Source organism: Melanotaenia boesemani, chromosome 19 (assembly GCF_017639745.1).
Source record: "Melanotaenia boesemani isolate fMelBoe1 chromosome 19, fMelBoe1.pri, whole genome shotgun sequence".
Lineage (NCBI taxonomy): Eukaryota > Metazoa > Chordata > Actinopteri > Atheriniformes > Melanotaeniidae > Melanotaenia > Melanotaenia boesemani.
In genome coordinates this window covers 10388722-10412624 of record NC_055700.1, presented here as the reverse complement: position 1 = coordinate 10412624, position 23903 = coordinate 10388722, and the positions used below count along the sequence as shown (strand labels likewise).

Below are 23903 nucleotides of genomic sequence, written 5' to 3'. Positions count from 1 at the left end.
ATAGTAACAAAGTTGTAACAGCAAAGTTGGCAAGCAGCAATTGTGGAAGTCATGTAGAAGAGAGAGAGCATAAAAAAGGTTAGGTGGGTCCAGGTTTAGATGTAACATTAACAGCTTTCTCGAGATAAAGGTAGAGTGTCTTTCCCATGTTTACAAGATTACTATAGAGCAGCCAAACTGCACTCTGTAGTCTGCCTGTGTGACCCTAACTATGAGGCAAAATTAAAAGAATCTATAATTTATAAAGAGTCTATAATAGAATAAAAAAGAAAATAAAAAACATACATTTTTTTAAATAAATGTTCTACCTGGACAGTGACCCCTATGAGCTTTACGTACAATGAACTAGTGCCCAAATTTGAAAGTAACTTAAGAATATTATGCATGTGACACAGGGTTTCCTGTATACCAGCTGTCTAGGACAGCAGATTTAAGGACTGGAGGCATAGTGTGTAGTAACTTTTAGAAGTGGCTTAAGAACATTTTAGAAAGGGTTTACAAACTCTTAGAAAGTCACAAACTTGAGAAATAAGACCATTTTAGATACCTCCAAATGAGACATCACTTTAATTTTTTGACATTTACAAAGGCAAAACTACCCAAAAACTGACCTCAAGGATCTTCTTACTTCTATAATTAGAACAGCATCTTTCGGCAGTGTACATTAAACAGAGATAGATAAAGGAAGCCAATATAATGCTTCTAGAAGATGTTTGCTTAAACATAAGCAGGATATACTGTATTATGCTACCCCCAGCTTGGGTCAATGAAGGGAATAAAAACAACAACAACAAAACGTTTCTTTACACCACAATTAAAACAACTACAACATAAAAACTCTGATTATGGGCAATTTTGGAGACTGTGTAGTAATTCATCTGATGGTCACTTCCATATAGACTGCAGCAACATATCCTTCTACTGGATGAAAAGTGTAAAGGAGATCAGATTAATTACTAGTCTGGATCTTGATCTGAACTACAATGCAATTAATTTGTGAAAGTGCTCTGAAAAAATAGGATGGATATTTATTTAAACTTTTACTTGCAGGAAGCAAGAAAGCAATAACCAGGAAAAAACACCCTTCATTAATTTCTGGGTGCATTGTCAAAGAAATTCATGTAATGTAATGGTTTATATTTTCCTTGATACATGCTAATATTAGGTCTGAAAAGTAACTGTATTCCTTCTCATATCTTACTTTTCTTTCTAGTTTCATCTTACCTATTGACCATCCAGAGTCAAACTAAATGGACAGAAATCTGACCTCCTAAATGCTCTGGATCTGTAAAATTCATATCACAACTAAGACAGTTGGGGATTTGCAGGGCTACATAAATTATTGAGTATGAGAGACATACAGACTTTAAATCTGTAGTACTGCCCTTGTTGATCTTGTCCTTAGTGATCCTATTTGCCCGTCATTGTTCATGTATGTATTATTTACATTGCCTCCAGGCCAATCTGGCCTGTTCTGTTTTAAAATGTTAATAATAATAATAAAATAAATTAAATAAAAGTTTAAAATAAATAAGAGAGACAAACCTAAAATTTTTATCAGACGCTAAGATAATAAAAACAGAAAAGCAGATGGACTGAGAGGCAACAGTGATGACTTCCTGACCTGCTACAATTTATTAACTTGTGAAATTCAACAGAATGAAACAAAATATTAAAGTGCCTCTGCTGTACTTATTCAAGATGACACCTGCTATTATAAACTGTCAGAAATTTTTTAAAACCTCTGCAAATTCTAAATATATTTTTTACTTTCCTGCATCTGAAAAAGATGTTTTGCCATACTCACTTCTTGTGAGCATGAAAGGAGGCATATGTGAAGCTTTTGCCATTATACTCTCCAAAGAACTTGCTGTCACAGAGTCGGATGTGGTAGACCTCGTTGCCAGAGCAACATCCATACATCCTCTGCCACTGCTCTGGAGACTGTTGTCCTTCTCTGCATTCATTCAGAGAAAATGCAGACAGATGAGTAAACCAAATACATTTTTAAGTTTAAAATATAAGTTGATGTAATAACACAAAGTCCTGGCAAATGATAAATAATGAAACTCTACTTTTAACACCAATTTATGATTTTCACTTGGAAATAGAAAGCTCTTCATTTCAAGTCACACTTCCCTTCAGACCCCCAGGGTCGCACTGGGTCTCTTGGTGAAAACAGACAGATTGATCCATCTGTGACAGTCAGCTTGGCTCGAATATGTTCTCATATCCACTCAAACACACTCCCACACACACACACGCACACACATATATATATATATATATATCTATATATATATATATAGATATATAGATATATATTAACTATATAAAGTATATACAGTATATGTAGACACTCATACAGATTGTATAGCAAATATATATATAAAAAACAAAAAAACAACAAAGCTTCACTTTCTGAAGAAATGTCGAGAACACAGTAAGTGGTGAAGTCTATTGATTCTTCTTTCAAGCCACGTCCATCAGTCACTGCCACTGACTGTAAAGGTGATCTTTTTGCATGCTGTGGAAAATCATTTTCTACCAGAGAGCTTTTCAAACCCTCTCAGGGAAAACAGGATTCTAAAAAGTAAAATGTATTATTTTGTAAGCAGCCTATTGCTGCACTCTATTTACTTCCCGCTAAGCTCCTCAATAAACTTTGACTTTTGTCTGTACTGTCCATGGATCTGACTATACATGAGCAGACATGAAACATTTAAAGAAACTGCATACCCTCACACTAGAGGGAAATCAAATAGCCTGAGGAGGTTATGGAAGATGACTGACCGTCCACGTGAGGTGTGTACAAGGAGCGTGACCAAGGTGGAAGTGGCAGGGCACACACAATTGAGAGCCAGCATGGCATACTTGAACTCTTCCTCACAAACAACATGATCTGAAAATGAACAAGATGTAACAGTTACAGAACATAATAGAAGTGGTACAACCCATTGCAATAACACTGAAATGTCAAATGATTCATTTTAATTTAATCTCTTCATAGCTATGATATTTCTAAGCTGGCATTCACTATTTCTTTTTATGATGATTTTAGAGAGATTATACTGAAAATACAGGCCCAGCAAAAACACCCTGCACTAATATAAAATACATTTGTGATCACCAACCAACACACAGGATAGAAAATCTGGTATACTAAGAAGACCTGGGATTTCTGATAGTCTAGCAGCATTAACATGATTATAAAATTACCTGGACCTAGGGGTCCTGTCTGTATTATTGCTGCACATGTAAAGGAATTTCCAAAGAAATTGAAATAATAAATTGTGGGAGGAAAATTGATGGAGCTAAGGCAGAGATATATGTTTTGTAACTTGTATCATCATATTTAGACATGAAAATAAATACAAATACAAATCAAATCTACAAGTACAGACTCATTCTTCCAGCCTGAACGTTTAGGGAAATTCTGCAGTACAAAGCTTTTTATACATGCATTACTGAGTACCCAGTGGATTTTGTATTGTTTGACTCACTAGTCCAAATTACTAATTACTGTAGCAGTGATTTGCAAGTCATTATAAAGTTTGATTGCAGACACAGAGGGCTTTTGATTGATAAACAATTAGAGAAGACCAAATATACATGTGAGTACAGCAAAGCATCTGCATTAGGTATTCAGTTATACATTTTAGATATGAGACAAAAGCTTTGCATTTGCAGAATTGAGGTTTATTTTCCCATTTTTAAATAATAAAAAGGGCACAAAACTTAAAAATCTTAAAACTGATGCAAACGTCTATGTTAAAATTCAGCTAAATTTGGTGAAAAGGAAAATTTAAAACATGTCTAAATCTGTAGTTAGTTAAAATGTGGCTATGACAAGACGAAAACAGTGAACACATGTCTTATGTTCACTGTGTTCAGACTTGTAGTATTCGTCTGCACTTGAACTTTGAATTTGTATTGTTCTTTACTTGCAGATATTGAGATTTTACTTGTTGTGGTACATTTTTTGACAATTCAGTCATGGTGATACAAGTTCTAAAACATGCACAAGTTACAGATAAAAGATTTGAGTCTAATGAATGATTTTTGTTCTAACTTTTGTTGACTTCCTTCTGTGTCCGTAAGAACAAATATGAAACAATTCTCAAGCGGTCATGCTGTTTTAAATTTTTGATGTTCAAAAAAGAAGTAAGGAAGCATTTTACAGGACATTGTATACTGAATAATATGCTTGAGTATGAAACATTGAAAGATATACTTTCTAGCTGAGGGTTTCATGAGTATCAGTACCATCTTGTACACAGCATAAGGTAACGCTACATAGAGTTAGGAGGTAATGCAGTGAGATCAGTGAGGTCTAACATCACTTTGCTTTGTCTGGCAAAGTTCAAAAATCCACTTAACACCTCTAGTTCTTCCTTAATAACAGAGGAAGTCTCACATCTTTAACCCTTTCAAAGGTTACAGTGAGTTTTGGGCTGTAACCTTTTTTCTTTATGGCTACTGGCCTTTTGCAGCAGTTATATAGAGGTGCTGCTGGTTGCTTTCAGAGATAAATAAATATCAACACTTAACTCCACGTATGAGAGAATGAATTTTCAATCATTTAAATATTTATGGTGAGTTTTTTTTCACACAAAACTTAACAACAAATCCTAGAGTTTTTGGAGTGTTTTATGTTGATTTATGACCTGATTGAGCTAAAAACCCAAAAACAAGTTGACAAAATAGCACCTTTTAGGTTTATATGGCAAACTTGCCTGATAATGTGATGTTTATTTCATACAGCAATTTTTGGAACACTGAAATATACAAGTCCAATGTTGTGTTTAAAGTAGTTTGTTTTTGGCTTCCAAAACCAAATTAAGCTCTAAGTCTAACGTTGCCAATGCATTGCTAAATTACTAATTTAGTCTCTGTTATTTGATAAGGAGGGGTACAGTGTTTCATTTATTCACCTTTTTTGTTTATAAGCAATTTTTCCTCAAAATATTTTTCTCCAAAAATACAGCTGAAAACGTCACTGTGCAAACAGTGAAAAGTAAAGTAATAAGTAAAAAAGTCTAGACAATTTGGTAATGTCTTTTTTTCGCATTTGTTGTTCACACATGCAAATCAAATTCAGAGAATATTTGTTGTAGAGAAAAGTAGAGAGAAGTTGGGAAGGGAATGGCTGCCTAGAAACTCAGGAGCCAACATGTGGTGCAGAAATGTTGTAGAAATCACTGTTTTTTTGGTGAATTTAAATCAGATGAGGCTCCCTATTGTGTCAAATCTCAACAGCAAACACACTCATGAAACACAGTCACAAATTGTTTGTGATGTTCTGGAGATTTGGCGAATCTTTGCAGAAAGTCCTGAGTGAATGTTGTGGAAATTTGCATTTCACTTTCAATCTATATATACAACATGTCAGGATTCCAGTTCTTGTGTAAAAGCAGCTTATGAGAAAAGATTCATCATTCATGCAGCTTTTTTCGTAAAGCCAGAAGATGTTATCAGAACAACAGCCAGGTTGTGTTATTACTGACTGACAGGAACTAATCTAACACAACCATGAATCTGATTATATGGAGTTATGTAACACCTGCTGCACCACAATGTTTTACTGATCTTCATGTTTTGTTTTTTCCTTTAAGTTTGCTTCTTGTTTTTTTTATTTATTTTTTCTAATGATGTTGCTTTTAACTGGAATTATCTCTGACCAAAATTACAGTGCATTGCAAAATTATTGACATGTCTCCTTATAAGATGCTCTGCAACAATAGTTGTTTAGGGATATTACAAGGGTGAACAGAAAGTAATGCTAATAGCTAAATGTTATTAAATCCTAACAATTTTCCTTATTGTTGTTGTTATTTGTATTAGACTTTAATGACACCTCTTCAGCTATATTAACGTTCCACATTTTCAGAAACGTGAAAAAAAACAACAAATTTAAATGTAATAAAAACAGAAGAGTGAAGTTTTACACTTATGGGAGACTTTATTTATACCAGACAAATGCTTTTTTTCGCACTGAGTCAAAGTGTGAATTTCAAAAAAGTTACCTGACCAGATAATCATGCTTGTGCATGTATGGCTTATAACACCTGAGTCACTGATGAACTACAGACTCCTTGATATTAACAGATGTGCTTGTTGACTCTACGGTGGCCTACACTGCCCATTTATCTCTGATTATGATTTATTACCATGATCCTTACTTTTGCATGTCTTCCACATGCAATAAGTTGAGTGATCAAAGAAATTATAATGTGCCATGAAAGTCTGGGATCATATTTTTTATGTTCACCTGATGGACAAAAAGCTGTGGTTTGTAACATCACAGAGAAGTTTTAAAAGCCAGGTTAAGCAGTTTTTATGGAACAAGGTGAATGTTGTTTAGTAAAGTGTGATGGACTGACTACTGTTATGTGACTTCTTCATAGAATGTATATATGTGATTTTAAACTAAGTATATCTTCTTATAGAAGTTGGCTCTCTTGCTCTTGTCTCTGTTGTTTAACACCAAGGACCATGCTGGAAACAAGTTTCATATTTTAGCATGTTATCCCTTGGAATGCCTTTTTATCATTTGATTCCATAAATAAATAATAAAATAAACGAATAAATAAATAAAATAAAATAAAAAAATCACTCACATTTTAACTCACCTGCAAATTTAACATGGAACTTGTTTTCAGGCTTCAGTATCTGGACATAAAGAGGACAGTTTGGAGCAAAGTCCTTTACTGCCCAAGCTCTCAAGATGGTCTGATGGTCCTGAGAAGAAACACCAAAACATTGTGAATTTTCTATTTAATGAGAGACTGTCTTTCTTATAGATCGCGTTAATGAATAACTCATAAATGCTAATGAATGAATGAATTGTTATCTTACTGCTGCCATGCGATCCACCTCATTACGGCTGCTCAGAATGAAACAAGCCTCTGCATCATCCATCCTGCAGAAGGGTGACAAACAATAAAACACAACAACAATAGATCTAAGTGCTGATCTTGACACCATTTCACACTCCATCTTTCTTGACAAACTTTCCAGTACTGGCATAACACATACACCCCTCAACTGATTTGAATCTTTAAAATCTTTCACCTCTCGCTTGCTTCCAGTCACTACAGGTGTGCCCCAGGGTTCAGTCCTGGGGCTTCTGCTATTCAGCATTTACATGTTTCCCCTTGGTTCTATTTTCCAGAAACACCATACTTCAACTGAAATGCTTCTCATAGGTACCAAACCCACTCTAGCCAAATCTTACAGCTTCACTACTGTCATTGATAGCACTTCTATTTCTCCCTCCCCTCAGGTCAAGAGTCTGGGTGTCATCCTTAATAGCACACTTTCCTTCAATAACATCACCAGCACAGCCTACTTTCATCTCCACAATATCAACCATATACGCCACTACCTCACACCGCACACTGCTTATATCCTAGTTCACATTCTAGTCATGTGTTGCCTAGACTACTGCAACTCCCTTTTACTTGGTCTCCCTCAGAAAACTTTACACAAATTGCAACTGGTTCATCTGCTTGTGTCATAACTAGGACTCCATTTTCCCGCCACATCACAGCTGTCATGATGCACTTCCATTGGCTTCCCTTTTTATACCACATTCAATTTAAATTTTTACTCACTTACAAGGCCATTGTAAATCTGCATATATCTCAGCTCTCATCCATGTTGCTGAACCCATTTGTACTTTTAGATCCTTTTCCTCCACCTGTCTCACTGTACCCCATTCACACCTTAAATCCATGAGGAGCAGAGCATTCAATTGCACCCCAATTATGGAACTCACTTCCCCCTGACCTCTGCAATATAGACTCACCGACACTCTTCAGATCCAAACTCAAGACTCTTCTTTTAAAACTCTGCTACTCCCTATGATCCTGTTCATTTTTAATGTTTTCTGTTGTTCTTTTAACCTATTTTACTGTATTTTATTTAATTTTATGTATCTTTAACTGTAAGGTTGCGTTGAATAGGTGACCAGTCTAGGGTCTACCCTGCCTCTTGCCTGCTAATTGCTGGGATAGGTTTCAGCTTATCCACAACCTGACTGATACTGTAGGGTGACCTTGGTTATCATGAAAGGTGCCTAGAAATAAAATGTATTATTATTATTATTATTATTATTATTTTTAGATAGATAGATAGATAGATAGATAGATAGATAGATAGATAGATAGATAGATAGATAGATAGATAGATAGATAGATAGATAGATAGATAGATAGATAGATAGATAGATAGATAGATAGATAGATAGATAGATAAAAAAGACAAAAGTCAAATCCTGTCACAGACAAATCTATTGCAAGGAGATTTAGGGTGCAAGGAGAAAACAGTAGCATTCTTTCATTCTAATTTGAGTTTTTTATTGCCTTCATAGAGTTTGTGCAGACACACATAAGACTTGAAATGTACTGTATTTTAATGTGCTGAAAATGTGAAACTGTTTCTGCATATGATTAACACAGCCAGAGGAGTGCAGAATTCAAAACAAGTGTGGGAGGATTTGAAATGAAGCCAGATGCAGGATGTAAGCGCGCCACACACCCAGCCTTTTACCTCTAATTGCTCCTTCAAAACACTGCCCAATATATACAGTGTAGTTATATAACCTACATTATTTTCATCAAAATACTTACTTTGATATAGGATATATCATACTCGGTTCAACTGATTCTCTCTTTAAACTGCTCTCTTTTAAATGTGTTTCACTTAAAAAAATGAGATATATCTTGTGACTAATAAAGACTAATAACAAATTATTCAGCTGCTTTACAGGTGGTCAGTTACCACCAAAGTGAGATAATGATCTGTAAAAGTAGAGGGTTCATTACATGGTCTTACCTATGAAAAATACATACAAATATTCCTAAGCTTTTTTAAAATCCCCTGTGTTTGGCCAACTGGATCAGCCTTAATGAAAGCTGCTGTTTAAATGAAATGTGACTGATTTATTAATGTCATTAAGGTTACAAAAATATACTTGGCTTTGCATACAGCTAGAAATTTCTTACAGTCTCCATAGAGTAGCTAAGTTTCAGAAGAAATCAGTAAAGCTGGTATAAAAAAATTTGTACATACCAAAACCCTGTTTGGTCTGAAAATGTGTCAGTCAGTGAGCTGTTCAGATGTGAAGCCAAGTCAGATGTTACGTTCCAGGTAGAACCATGAAATAAGCTTATCACACAAACTTCTCTGTTGTCAGTGGTACGGTGAAGCACAACTACATCCCCCAGCTTTAGTGGGGATAAGATCCCTGCTGATAGACTTATTTTTTTAGGAAAATTTTCCAGGAATACTTAGCAAAACTCTAATGTGTTCCAACAACTTTTGTCAGTGTTTTACTAAACTGGGCTTGTTTAGCACATGACTCATAACATGATTGTACCTAAAAGAGATCATGTTTGTTTGGTCATTTCTGATCTGCAAGCTAAAGGAAAATAAACTAAATAATCATTAGTTATTAGCATGCTATATGAAAATGTAAGTTTTGTAATTTGGCCAACCTGCACATTTTGTGAGGTCTTAGGAGCTTATGTCCTTGAGTGTACACGTCACTGACAGAATATCCTCAGAAAAAACTAATCTTTCCAGAAGTGGTTTTGCTAATGACTGTTTTTGGTTTTTTTGGTTTTTTTCCTTTGGTGTGTGCAAGTTTAAGCTTAGTTTGTTGTGTCTACTGCAGTGAGCTCAGACATTTCATATAGTTTAATGTGTTTTGATTGTTACTCACTTGGCTCTCAGCAGATCCTGGTCTTTGAGGACAGACCCTTGCAGATAGATGACTCTTTGAGACCACAGAGGAATCTGCAGGACCCTCCGCACCTGAAGGTCCATTTCACTCGGGCACAAGATCACCACATAGTAATCCTTGAAGATTACACAAGAATCATGTCTCCTGTTCAAACTATGAAGAAAAATTTACAACGTATAGGTGTTGTTCGGTACCTGCAGCCTGGGATGTGCATAGAATTCATTGAGAAAATCCATGAGTAGGTCGATTTTGAGGGAGCTGACACACAGCACCACATGTTTCTCTGTCTGAGCTCTGTGGCGGCTGTAGTTCCCTCCAGACTTCTGTCTTTCCATCCACAAGTAGATCAGCTCCTCAAACTGACAAAAAGCTTAGTTAAACTAGACCTCACAAAGAAAAGTGCTGAGTAAACATTGCCTTAACATGATTCCAACCTGCAAAGGCAGCACCACCAGAGCCACACAGATCATGATGACAACTAGCAGCTGAGAGGGCCATATGCGAGGAGTCACATCTCCAAAGCCCACAGTGGAGAAGGTGACAATGCAGAAGTAGAAGGACTTGAAGAGGGAGAGGTTTTTGCCTGCTCGCTCTAAGTGCTGAATCCCACATGTTCTACAAAATAGACAAAAATACACGAACTCAGTATTTTTGGTTGCAAAATGTTATTGTTATGGAAACCAGACATACAATCTACAGATGAAACAGGCAGTAACAGGATAAAGTGAATAAATTAACTGTTTAAATAATAATTATTGAGTTTAAAGTCATTCATCCACCCATTTATTTGCTTTACTCTCTTATTCCAATGTAGGGTCATAAGGGCTAGAGCCTATCCCAGTCTAGCTTAAAGATATATTTTGGGTAATTTTGGGCAATATGAACATAATTTTGAAACTTTGAACCCACAGTTGTTCACTTTACTGTAACATTAAATTTTATAAAACTATTATTTATCAATAGCTCCCTGATAGCTGATTTAAAGTTTCCAGTAATTAAATGTAATGTAATGCAGTTCATGAAATTCAGCACAAATGAAAACAAAACCTAAGAGTTCAATTAATAGGACTAGAAAATTTAAAGAAAGACCTCCTCTATTCAGATCCAAAAATATTTATTCATTATTAAAATATTTGGGTGGAGGTATAGATAATTAAATTAATAATAATAATAATTAAAATATTACTGACTCTTTTTTCCTTTTGCATAATAAAAAATACCACATTTTCTCAATGTTCAGCTAGCCTGTAGTAAACTAACAGTTAAATAATGATGCTACTTAAACTTATTTATCTGTTTTCCCTCTACTTTTCTGTATCTATTTTTCCATTTGAATATACACACAGAAGGATTGCATATATCCACATTTCATATTGTAAACTTAAACTTGAAAAAGCAGCCTCACCCGGTGAAAACGAGGCAGAGCAGAGTGCAGATGAGAACGAGGACCTGGTTGAACATGGCTGAGTTGGTCCTCTGGATTGCTCTGTGGACATCATTCTATGCAATAATGAAAAAAAACATGGACATCTGAAGATGAAAAATCAAAACATTAAACCTACTGCTCTTGTAAATGAGTCTCAGTTGCCCTCCTCTCCATCATTACAGCATAAAATAATGAACATGATACAATGAGCAGGAGAAGAGTGTGTTGTTGATGAGTGAGTGACTGTAATCATGAACTGCTGCATAAACCAGAGTAATAAAATGTAATGGTGATTATCCCACCTAAACAGAGTTATTAAAATGTTGATTGATAAGAGATCATTAACAGACGCAATTAGGTTTATGGCTTCTACTCACAATCATGTTCTCCAAAGCACATTTAGCCAGCCAGCAGTTGAGAAACACAGGGATGAAGATGTTTCTTATTGAAGGCCAGAAGATCTAAGGAGAAAGTGAAATGCTTGATTTTAGTAGAAACTATATACTTTATGTAAAACAATTATTTCTAGTTTAAATGTTTTTCCTTTGAAAGTGACTAAATTCCCTGGCTGTCCGATGTTTGAACACCCAAAACAAGAAGTGCAATCTGCTGGTTTGTCAGATTTGTGCAAGGCAAATTTTGTGTTCCTCTGAATGTAGTCATTGATTGCTAGTGTACATACAGAAAAAAACTATAGAACAAAAGTGAATGCATCGTCATAATATAAAGATGATAACATACAGATAGTTATCAGTTCATGATCAGCCACATTAAAACCACTCACCTAACATTGTAAGATAAGAACAAAAACAGCTCCAAATGATTTCCAAAAGCTGTCCTGTGGTATTGGTAGCTATTTGTTAACTGTTAACAAATAGCTACTAAATTGGTTAAGTAAATTGGTTAACAAATCCTACACTTTAGTGTGTTGCTCCTGTTGCGTGGCAAGGAGAAAGATTTGCCCACTATTGCCCACTGTCTGTGCTGGCTTGACTCCTTCATGTATTGTTTATTGCTGCAATTTCCCCAGGTAAACAATGTACAAACACCTGTCTGCATGACTCATCAGACCTCCATTGCTCCATGGTCAAGGACTGACATTTATGTGTCCATTCTTCCTGAGGTGGACACTGCTCAGCATGGGCTGTCTGAGTCTGCAGCTATGCAGCTCCAGCTATAATGCACCGTGACATCATTCTATCTTCAGCTTGTGCTGCAGGAGCTCTTAAGTCCCAGTAAACCACATTGGTGTCACAGAATTTGAAGACAGAGCAAAGTGGTTATCAATTATAGCAAATAAATAAATAAATAAAACTGACCTTTAAAAAAAAGACAAAAGAAAGCCCACTTAGATCTTTTTACTGTCCTGTCCTGTCCACACATTTGTTTAGAAATTAAACATTTACGTATTACCACTTCTTTGAATATTGAAGACTATTCTTGAACCCTACCAACCTTTGGAAAAACATATACAATCATATGAACTTAGCACAAAAAGTAAATAAATTTGTGTTTTGTTAACTATTTCTGTATTGTAACAATGCTTCTTGGCAATAAATCTTATACTGTTGGAAGGCCCGTTTAATTTCCTTTTAAATGCTGCTACGTTTGTAAAGAAAATGCATTTGTAGGATGAGAAGCAGAGTTGAGAATGTGGGTTGCACCAATGAAAAACTCGGATGATTGAAATTGGTGAGTAGATTAACAATGTTTTCATTTAACAAACAAGGGCCTCGTTAGCTTGTGGAAGAACCATACACAGTCACAACCTCCTGGCTTCTCGTCCTCATGCTGGTCACCTGCTTGGTCACACACTGCTGTGAGATGGCATCCCTTTCTTCAACCAGCATTTGTCCCAAGTCAGTCAATGTGGTTGTATTGGTCACTTAGTCATGACTAGCATGCCTAAGCTGATCCCACAATCTTTATAGAGGTTGAGATCAAGACTGTTGAAATACTGGATTGCCACTAGTTGCAGAATCTCATCTTAGTATCTTTCTGCACTCAGATTGCTTCCAATGATGACAAGCCTTGTTTTTCCATTGGGGAAGATGTCATCCCAAAGCACCACATTGCCTCCACCAGAACTTGTTATCCTATTGGTGCAGCAATCAGCATAATGTTTTTTACATCTTCTTCATTCTTTGACCCTATGATCCCAACTGAGCGCTGTAGCAGGCTCCATGCTCATGGGTGCTGCCAATCAGGCACCAATCAACTCTATTCAACCCTGCTACTCATCCCACAAAAGTATTTTTCTTTAATAGGGAAATAAACAGGCTTTCTAACAGTGTAGAACAGTGTAACATTTATTTCCAAGAAGCATTGTTGTAACAATGAAATAACCCCCAAACACAAATTTACATACTTTTGTGCTAAGTTTAGTACTGTAAGTAAGCAGAGCATATGACTATGTGACTTTAATAATCTCCAGCAGGTAGAATTTTGCTACTAATGTATTATGAGAAATAACTAAAAATACAGTGAGAGTCAGATAAGGTAAAACAGTTAACACATTTAATATATTGTGCTGGTGCATGAAAGAATTAGTGATTTCAGAGCTTTACCGTAATAATGAAGGGAACTGTGTTGATCATTTCTAGAAGAAAAGACACCTGAAATATCTGCTCCCAAATGTTCCCCTAAAAGTAAAAACAAGCACATACTTACTCAGTTTTTTTTTCAAGCATACAAAAGACAATGAGTCAGTCCACACACACATTAATTTCTTTCTTTGTATTCTCTCATCTTCCCCATCCACTTATTCCTTAACCTCAACCAGATCCTGCAATTACCATCCATCCTTGATACAGCTGTGACAAATGACTGGCACTAATTACACCACTTACAGGCTGTCAGTCTCACACACTTAAAGCCATCAATCGTACATAATGCATTAATTATCCTAGACGGCAAAGTATAGTTATTTCTTTAGTAACTTTTGTTTGTGTATTTCACCTTATAACTCAGATACATTAGTAGCATAGTCTCCAAGAAGCTGATGATGGCCACAATCACCTGTGCAAACAATAAACAATGAACATGTAAATAAATTAATTACAAAAGCAAAAATCTCAGAATTTAAATTTAAGAGGGTCATACATGACCAGTCAAAAGTTTGGACACATCTTCCCATTAGATTCAATGGGAAAGTGTGTCCAAACATTTGACTGGTAGTGTATAATAAAGTTCAGATTAGGCAATCCCACATTTGATCAACACCATCATGTAAAACACACATTAAAGTATATATACATTTGAATTGTTGTTGTTTATTTTTCATGAATCTGTTTTAACTCACTTGAATGGCCCAGACTGGAACCTTCCTATCCACCCAGAAGATCAACTCCCTGACAAAAAAATAGCAAACAACAACACCTGAACTGTATTTAATAAGAAATACTCTCACAGAGGAAATACAATATTATGTTTATATATTACATGCTATTAGTGATGAAGCTGCTGGGTATCTCTTTAAATAGGTGTTGACAACAGGCAACGTGAGTAATAAAAAACACTGATGCCAAATTAACTAATAAGGTGAGTGATAGAAAATGAGGCAACAGACGAAGCAACAAGCTGTAATAACACCTTCTGCTGCTTACCAGTTAATTTCTCTGTCCTGCACTGATCCGTTCCACTGGCAGTCGACACTGCAGAGCATCAGTCGTGCAGAAAAGAAAGCAAAATGACAGAGACAACAAAGTTAATGAATATATGATATAATCTGTAGTTTGGCAGCTGAAAATGATAAATCCATCTGTCTCTAATCAGTACTTTATAAGTATTCTACAGTCAATGCTCATCTGTTGTCACTGTCATAGAGAGTGTTGAGAGATGTTTGTGTGGTAATACTGGTGTATTCTTAGCTAAACTAACACACAAGTTTGGATAAAAGCCTCTGACAAACTAAAGTAATGTAATGTCTCAGTGTGGGAACAAACCATTTGTTGTTTTGAGTGTTTTGTTGTGCAGCGCTGTGGCTGTTGCCGGTGCCCTGACCGGGATTATCTGTCATTACTCTGATGATGTACAGCAGACACGTGAGCAACTTCAGGCAGAAGTTGAACACACGAATCCTGAGGCCTGATGACAAAAGAAAAGAGAAAGAGCAATTCTACAGCATCATTGTACAATGTATGTGCTTGTATGCATGCCAAATTTTTTTATATAATCCCCCCATAAAATCATATATCTGAGCCTCATTAGGAGGAACTTTCTGGGTTTGCTTTTATTGTGTTGTTTCTTCCATGCATTATGTAACAGCCAATTTAGGTACATATAAGGATTGCCACTTACTTGATCTTTGGTTTTTGATGAAGAAAAGCTTTAGACGCTCCTTGAAGGTGTTCTCATTCACATAAAACTCTACCTGCACCCTAACAGGGAGAAAAGAAAAGCAACCATCACAGCAGCATGAACAAAGCCACAGAGATATTAATTCAGCATAAATATTCATACAGCAGTTTTACTAACCATCAGCCTGAGGAGAGTTAGATAATTATCTATCTTCTTTATTATTCCCAGTTACAAACCAGGATTACCACAGGCAGCGTAAACCAAAGTAATCAAAACCAATATGAAAGAGAGTTTTAACCAGAAAAGATAGCAAGTGCCTGTTTTTTTTAAGTATTAAAGATAATAAGATTGTAAATAAATGTTAGATAACAGAACACTGACCTGTCAAACTGATATTCTGTCCAGTATTCATTTAAAAGCACATATAAAAAAAACTTTATATGTGAGAAATGTAATCAACTATAAAAAAATTAAATTTTCACTCATGTCTCTTTACACATTCCAATAGTCAAAAGCAACATACATGGTACTGGTTCTGAACCATGAAGAAGGAGCAGCGTTCTTGTAGAATATTTAAAATATATATATAAAAGATTAACTTTGCAAAAGTATCTACATTCTCAGACAAAGTCTAGAGGAAAAAGACATGAACAAGCACAAATTGCAATGGAATGTGGCTTAGGAATAAATCTTTGCTTTATTAGTGTATAATCTTTAAAGTACAGACCACGGAAGGAGTGCAAACAGGGAGTTAGGACGAGGGAAAGTGCACGCCTAAGACATCAGAAGATTTTTAGAAAAGCCGAGAAGCTTGTGAGGTTATACATCTGTTTAAATCCCACGTTTAGGCTAAAAGGATCATTATGGGAAAAAGAGTACAACATGAGCAGTTGGATGATCAGCATTATATTCTCCACTGCTTTTGCAAGAGTACAAGTACATCCAAGGACAAAGAAGAGGAACATAAAAATTCTGAAATGAGATCTGAAAACAGCTGTAACATCTGCTCTATCCAGCAGAGCAGCAGCAGGACAGTCAGAGATGGGCTCTAGAGGTAGAAACACTCAAACTGAGAGCTAGATGTCACATGATGAGAGTCACACAGACTGCTCCCTGTCTTTCTTTCTGGTCTCTCCTACCTCTACCCACATAATAAGACATGCACATAAGGGCACACTCACCTTTAATTAGCTCTCGTTGAGTACAAAATTGCAAACCGAAGTGGTTTGACATCAGTTACACAGCAATGGCACATTGGAGCTCCAGGTAGCTAATTAGATCTTTTTAAACAACTAATTGCAGTTGAGCAAATTTTGCAAATGCCCTGGCAATCTGACCTGGAACATTGCCTGGAAGGGGCTCATCAGCAGCACAAGTGCCATGTTGCTCTGAACCCAAAAAGTTAAAACCAGGGCATAATCAAATAGTCAAGTGAAAGAACATTTGTGGATTAGTACTTTGCTACTGGTGCTGCTGGTCCTTAGCAATTTGACTTAATGAATATTGAAGAGATTATATGGAGTGCAAAGGGAGAATTTAATAAAGAAGATTCATCACAATACAGGCACATTTTGAAAGATTTTTAGGTTTAAGCAAATTTCCAATTTGGAAATTAATTTTAACTGTCATTGCGTTGAGAACTGACAAATTGGACTGAGAAGGAGAAAATAATCATTTTCAGCTGCAACACTTTTTATGCTACAACAGGTGTGTTCATGAATAAGATAAATTACTGTGTCTATTAATAAAATAAATAAGCAGGTAGGCAGTTTTGTGTATCTTAGCAGTTTTTTGGACACACTTGTGTCGGGTGACAGAGTGCATTTTTCTTTCTAACTTTAGCTCATCCACAAAGCAGTAATTACACTTAACAATATTAATCCTTCACTGTACAACCAGTTTACGTCCACTTAAATGAGAACATCACGCATGCTACGGAGCAAACCTTTTTCACATGGCCCTACCTCTGCCCAGCGTCACTACCAAAAGTCTCTGACCTCCCAGTTCCCACAGATGGACTGATCCAGGTGTGGATGATGATCTCTGGATCCATTGTGCAGGACACTTGTAGCTGTGTCGTCCTAATTCTTCCAGTATGGGGCTTGTTGACCAACGCACATCCTTGCAGCTCTAAAATAACACAGCTTTAACTATGTCTCTCGGTAAATGATTATTTTCCAGCTTTAATGCCATCTAAGAAAACAAAATGCACACTGATTAAAATACGAATCTGCAACATGATTAATCATTTATTGGGAGGAATTAAACTATTTTTAGAACTGTATACAATTGCTTTCGCTTTTTTTCTTTTTCTTTTTTTTTTCTGATGCGCGGGCCTGTTGCCACAGCAACGCTACCATGACAGGAATAACCCTAACTGATGCTGCTGCAGCATGCCTCTCTCCAGCAGTACTGCAGCATCTGACACAGCTCTAAACATTCACAGTAACTTACTGGAGAACTGAAATAAAAACTGCTTTGTCTTTCTTTGAATGGCATTCACACCACGTCAGTTGTATCAATGATTCAAATAGTCTTTATGACTTATAACTAACAGAGCCTAGAGGCATGTCCTCTCTGAATATTTGTCTAATAGGAGGAAAAAGCACAAGAGGTTTTATTGTGGCAGTGGTGGTGGGGGCTCTCTAATGATGTGGAGCTTCTGGAATCAAAATGATAGACGTCAGCTATAGAAGCAGTTGATGCTTGAAATCAGAGAAAAAGAAACTTTCCCACTCTCTTCTGTACTGCCCACCTTTCTTTTCAGCTCAGAAGGTAGAAAGTCTGAAGCATTAATTTATAGATGACCTCCTCCATGAGTCAGTGCTTTTGAAAATATGGGAATCGGCCACTGCACTTGAGCCCCTTTCGCCCACACAGGGACAGCCACTTAATGTGGTTTCCAAGCTACATGTGACCACTTTACCCCTATACTGTGACATCTGCCAGTGAAAAAAAAAATCTCTTCGGTGTTCTGCTTTAATAATTTGCTATATTTAGCACATAAAGACTCCACTTGGAAACAGGATAATGACACCATTTAAAATGGAAAAAATGCAAAAACCTCAAACTGCAGACAGAATGCAGTAATGCACAAGGTCTAAATTTAAAGCTGATGTTTTGCTGCTACTCACTGGACATCTGAGTGACGGATGACCCAGTTAAGATGTGACCGGTGACATTTGCAAATTCAATGACACAGTTCTACACCGGCCTGCAGGATGACCACTGCAAACATAACCTGAAGCATCATTCACCTCCAGAAACACTATCAACCGTGAACAGGAGGCAGGTTCATTGGCAGGGACTGAACAGGAAAACGATAACAAAAATGGAATTGGAAATGCAGGCTGCTTTATCGAGGAGAAAACGATGATTGCTGCAAGAACAGCTGGGGGAAAAGGTCATCTTTGACTTAAAAGCTTTGGCATAGCTTGTTTTTTCTCATCAAATAAATAAATCTTACAAAATCACAGCAATGTGAGAGGCTTGATGCTGCTACATATTTATGTAAAACTACATGTGATTATCACCATCACAATCTAAAGAAGCACAGAACTGCATGTAAGTGCTCTTCAAAATATATATGTATATATAAAAAAAATTAAAAATCACATTTTTCTTTTAAATTTTTGTTGTTGAGACTTTCTTTAGGAAAATATCCTTATATTTGGTTTTGTTTTCTCATCTGTAATACATTAATGAGAAAAGTTATAAATAACAGAAAATAACAGAAAGACTAGTGATGGGAGCTCTTTCCCAGTTTTAATTGTGAATTACACCACAAAGTCATTTGAGTTTCAGATGCCAAAAACATGCAAAGACTAATCAATTTTACTATGCATTCATAAAACTTGGTTTTCAGTACCATGGACAGCACCAAAGCTCTTCTGTTTCTGGTTCTACTTCCCATTGAATCTGGAGAACACTTCACACGACACTCGCGTATGCTCGAACTGCACAGGGTAGACGGGGTGAAAACTAAATGCACAGTCACTCTTATGTTAATTCATAACCACTAAAAACAGAGTCACAAAGGTGGAACAAGTGGGTTCAAATGTCAATAGGGGACATTTGTTGACATTAGCTAAAAAAAGTCAACAAATGTTAAGTGGAAATAATCTGAGGCAACCAGTGCTTGAATAAAATAAAACTATCTGTGATGAAAGTATTTTTTTTTTTTTTCGTAACTGCAAGAAAATACCAATGATACAGTTTGACAGGCATACAAACTGCTCCCAAAGCACTGTGATTCCAAAGAGCTATTAGCTGAAGGTCAAGAGAAAGACAAAAGAAGTGGTAGGCCTAAAATAAAACAAGAAAACTTCAGCAAAACCTGGATCTGACTGATGAACAAAAGGGAGCAAACATCTGAAGAAGAACTTTGAATAGTACTTCAAGAAGCCTAAAGAATTTTTCCTGATGAATACTTAAAGATATAAGAAAATAGTCTTAGACAGTTAAAGGTTGTGTTGAAAGGTGTTCGTACAGAAAACTGATTTTCAAGCTCATTAAAATGTATTATTTTTTGCCTCATCTGTTGTCATTTCATTTCTGTTTGCACGTCTCCATGATTTCTTGCAGTTATTGCTTGTATTCCTGGCTAAGTATATAGAAATGAGGAGTGGCTCACGACTTTTACTTTAACTTGCTTTTAATGTAAACAAATGCTATCAAAAAGCTTTTACTTTAAACAAAACAGAGGGAACACAATGGACTAGGGATGCACCAATACCACATTTTTTCAAACTGTGTACAAGTACAAGTACTTACATTTGAGTACTTGCCAATACTGAGTACTGATATGAGTACTAATAAATCCCATTACAGTTCACTGGTAAGGAGAGTGGATCAGAATGTGATGACTGGGTGGTTGTGTGATCCAACAAATGGGTCATTAAATGGGTCATCCTGCGGCAATCCTCTAAATGTAAGGCTTAAAAACTGTCAAAATCTTCATAAATATGGAGGATAAAGTGGTTCTTTGGTTCATCTCTGTGACAAGGCACTTCTGTCAGCTACTCTCACAGAGATAATGCCAAATTTGGATTTTTGAAATAGCACCGGTAATAAATTTGTTTCTGGACACCTGATGATAAAAATCATCAGTTAATCTCTTTGCATTAACATGTTAAGTTTGAAAACCCTAGTTTTTCATACGGGTATTGGATTGTGTTGTATCAGAAAAAAAAGTATGAGTCCACACATATTCAATCAGACCAATACTGGTATTGATGCATCTCTACAATGAACACAAAAAAAGAGGTCTAATTTTGGTTACTACTGCCCAGAACACAATGACTTTGCAGCTGATAATCATTATCAAATTTTTTGCCGATTGTTTGTTGTCTCAATTAATTTTTTTTAGTCTACAGAGTCTCAGAAAATAGGGATAAAATGGCAATCTTTCTTTTTTTTTTTTTTTTACAAATAATTTAAATCAGTTAAGCCTATTCATATTCATATGGTGGAAAAACCCTATAAAATATATGAATTTTTAGCTAAACTTCTATCCATTTTGCTTGGGAAAAATAATAACTCAACAAACTGCTGAGAAAGTAAACAATAACAGATGGTTGCAGTATTATGGAAACAAAAATTTTATAATGTTTTTTTTACTTCTAATCACCACTGACAGAATATTCTCCCTATCTGTTGTCTCTGACCATGACAAACTCTTCTCACCCTACAGCTTCTCTTCATATCCACGCTGCTGAATACCTGTCATCATTCTGAAAATTTTGGTCACCAAGTAGCAAGTCTCTGAAGCGGAAGCGGGGCGGCAGTGGAGGCACCTCACTCTCCAGCTGCTCCATCTTTAGAGATGAGATGTCCAAGATGACTCCACTGTTGCTGCTGCTGCTGCTTTTGGTCTGTAGTGGTGCTGAGGAAGAGCTGGAGGAGCGAGAGGAGAAAAGTAAAGAGGCGGAAGGAAAATGAAGGGTGGGAAAAAAGGGGCTGTGTAAAACTGGAGAAAGCTGGAAGGACAAGGCGCACGAGCAAAGAGAGAGAGCAAAGAAAGAAACATGGGATGGAAAAGTGTGAAATGTTGAGTTTTTACAGAAATACATACAATCATGTGTAAGGAAAAAAGACACTGTCAAAAATGAATACTGTGTTGTACTGTTAGAGGCAATGAACATATGCTCATTGAAAAACACCATATGAAATTACTTTATTACCCTGGAGCAGATGTAGCAATAAACACAGTAATTGCTTCTAAAAGCTTAATGTGTGATCATTATAGCATACGCAGAAGAGTTCTGATGTGTTCTAGTAAATGCTCTGTTTTTTAAGGTGTAGGTTTGGAATGTGAACAACCACCTTGAAGTCTAGATCTTCTTCTCTCTTTTAAGAGAAGAATTTATTTATTATATTAACACAGAATACAGCTCGCTCTGTGATATATTTTAGATAAGAAAACTACATTCAAGGCATCAGTGTCCAAAAATGAATCTATTCATTTTGTTGCTGCAACAGTTGAGGAAAGTAGATTTGCTTTCCTTTACATTCCTCTGTGGTCATCTCACAACAACCAGTGTAACCCTCTGGAATAAGCAGAATCTTCTCAATAAACAAAGGGTCTGATTACTTCTTCCATCACCTAAACAATGAAGCACAACCCTATATTACTGCTGTCATAGATTCATGGCTTTGCTTAATCATAATCTCTAGACATCCTCCATCAATTTTCTATACCCAATTTATCAAATTCAGGTGCACAGATCATCTGTAGCGTATCCCTAGCAGCAGGGCACACCCTAAACTGGTAATTAGTACATCACCAACACACAGACAAAGATACAAACAACCATGCATGCTCACACTCACGCCTAGGAATTCATTAAAAATAACTAATTAACCTAACATGCATGTTTTTGGACTGTGGGAGGAAGTCAGAGTATCCCTTGAGAGCCAGCGCTGACACAGGAAGAGCTAATCCTTAACTAATTATCAATATTACTTAAAAGGTTTTTTTCTGAATGCCTGCAGAGGCTCAGCTGTTTAGTCTGAGTGGCATGAGAAGAGGAAACAGTACATTTGGGATGCTGAAAAACATTAGAACAATTAGACACCTCAGATTAGATGAATGAGTCTTAATATCAATCAAATCACCGGCTGCAGAAAATAAATAAATAAATAAATATTATCCCCTTAGTTAACACAATAACTTAAGTTTATATTTATGTTATGGTGTAAAGATGGCGCTATTTCAAGTGTCCTAGAAACACAGGATTTATCATCCACAAATCAGAAAGTAAAAAAACATATCTCACATCCTCTCTCCATCACTGTTTGTTATAATCCTGCTTGTCTAAGTAATTGTAAAATTGATGAAGGGTTTATTTCTCTTGTGGTTGTTTTAAATCCAACCAAACACAACAGCAACGAGGAGCAGTCAGACCTTGTGAACACACCAAAGCTTATGACTTACTTAGGGATACAAATGAAGAAAGCACAACAGGGTTGCTAGGAGAAAAGTTGCCTTTTGAGGTCATGTGGACGTGTCTTTAATTAATTGATTAATTAATTTATTTATTACCTGCCAATTTCTTGGCTTTTTTGGTTCAATGTAACACATTGGAGGTATTTAGCTGTAGTAACAGACTGACTGTGTTTAGTATGAACATTGTAATAATATTCACTGTAGAAATGATCTGTCATCTATTATGTTGAGACAGCAGGTCAGTGAACAGCTTAACAGCTGAGTGCTGACAGGAGAGGTTCTATGAATGAAAAACAAACATGGTGAAATCTACATGTTCAGCCACTGTACAATAAAAAATATAATACTTCAATAGATTTTCGTAGATTTCAGGTTTTATTAGCTGCACAAGAAACCTTATAGAAAGCTTTTTTTTTATTCCAAAGCTAACTTTTAGAAACACTTTGTGTACAAACCAAATATGCATAACATGCAGAAAAAAGTTGCGTGTCTGTGTGTTTCTTACCGTGGCTTTTGATTGTTCACGGTTCCATCGTCGTTCACAAATGATTGATTCACGTAGCATTCACTGCACATTTTGGCCGGAGATCCGGCGCTTCCGTCGGACCGGAGAGCTGCGGTGGTCGGCGTTGAGTCCCCCTTTACGAAGTCGTCTTCCTGGGTTAATTGCATCGGAGGGTGACCTGCCAGACAGGAGTGGGCTTTTGTGAAAAAGAAAGTGATTCCTCCCAGTACTTGTGTCTCACCTATACAGGTGCATTCTGAAGCTGATCTTGTTTTTTCGGCCTACGCAGATAACGTATGCAGGCAAAGTGACAGATGTCTCATGAACTATTAAAATTGATAAACTAAGAAGATGCACGTGGAACTACTTGTCTGGCAGCAGAAAAGCAAACTGGCAGCGTCTAAAGGGGAAATATTGTGGGAGATGCAGAGGAGTCTGCAGCAGTGAACATAACTGTTGAATTATCACCCAACTCTTG

General features: G+C 36.4%; 1 protein-coding gene across 5 annotated transcripts in view; it reads right to left on the bottom strand.

Annotated features, from left to right (window-relative positions):
* Window positions 1-23903, bottom strand: part of kcnt1a (potassium sodium-activated channel subfamily T member 1a) — a 32701-nt gene extending 8798 nt beyond the window's left edge. Inside the window, exons 1-17 of one of the 5 annotated variants that reach the window (XM_041970970.1) lie at window positions 23426-23903; window positions 21195-21368; window positions 15474-15553; window positions 15119-15260; window positions 14780-14827; window positions 14476-14524; window positions 14133-14192; window positions 13742-13816; window positions 11552-11635; window positions 11154-11248; window positions 10183-10363; window positions 9943-10107; window positions 9728-9864; window positions 6859-6922; window positions 6621-6741; window positions 2794-2902; window positions 1808-1957 (exon numbers count right to left, since the gene is read on the bottom strand). In XM_041970970.1, the coding sequence (XP_041826904.1) occupies window positions 1808-1957; window positions 2794-2902; window positions 6621-6741; window positions 6859-6922; window positions 9728-9864; window positions 9943-10107; window positions 10183-10363; window positions 11154-11248; window positions 11552-11635; window positions 13742-13816; window positions 14133-14192; window positions 14476-14524; window positions 14780-14827; window positions 15119-15260; window positions 15474-15553; window positions 21195-21368; window positions 23426-23592 (1901 nt within the window). In that variant the 5' untranslated portion in view covers window positions 23593-23903. Of the gene's footprint in view, window positions 1-1807; window positions 1958-2793; window positions 2903-6620; window positions 6742-6858; window positions 6923-9727; window positions 9865-9942; window positions 10108-10182; window positions 10364-11153; window positions 11249-11551; window positions 11636-13741; window positions 13817-14132; window positions 14193-14475; window positions 14525-14779; window positions 14828-15118; window positions 15261-15473; window positions 15554-17437; window positions 17681-21158; window positions 21369-23425 lie in introns of those variants that run through there. The other 4 variants (XM_041970971.1, XM_041970973.1, XM_041970972.1 and 1 more) reach the window with 4 other exon arrangements.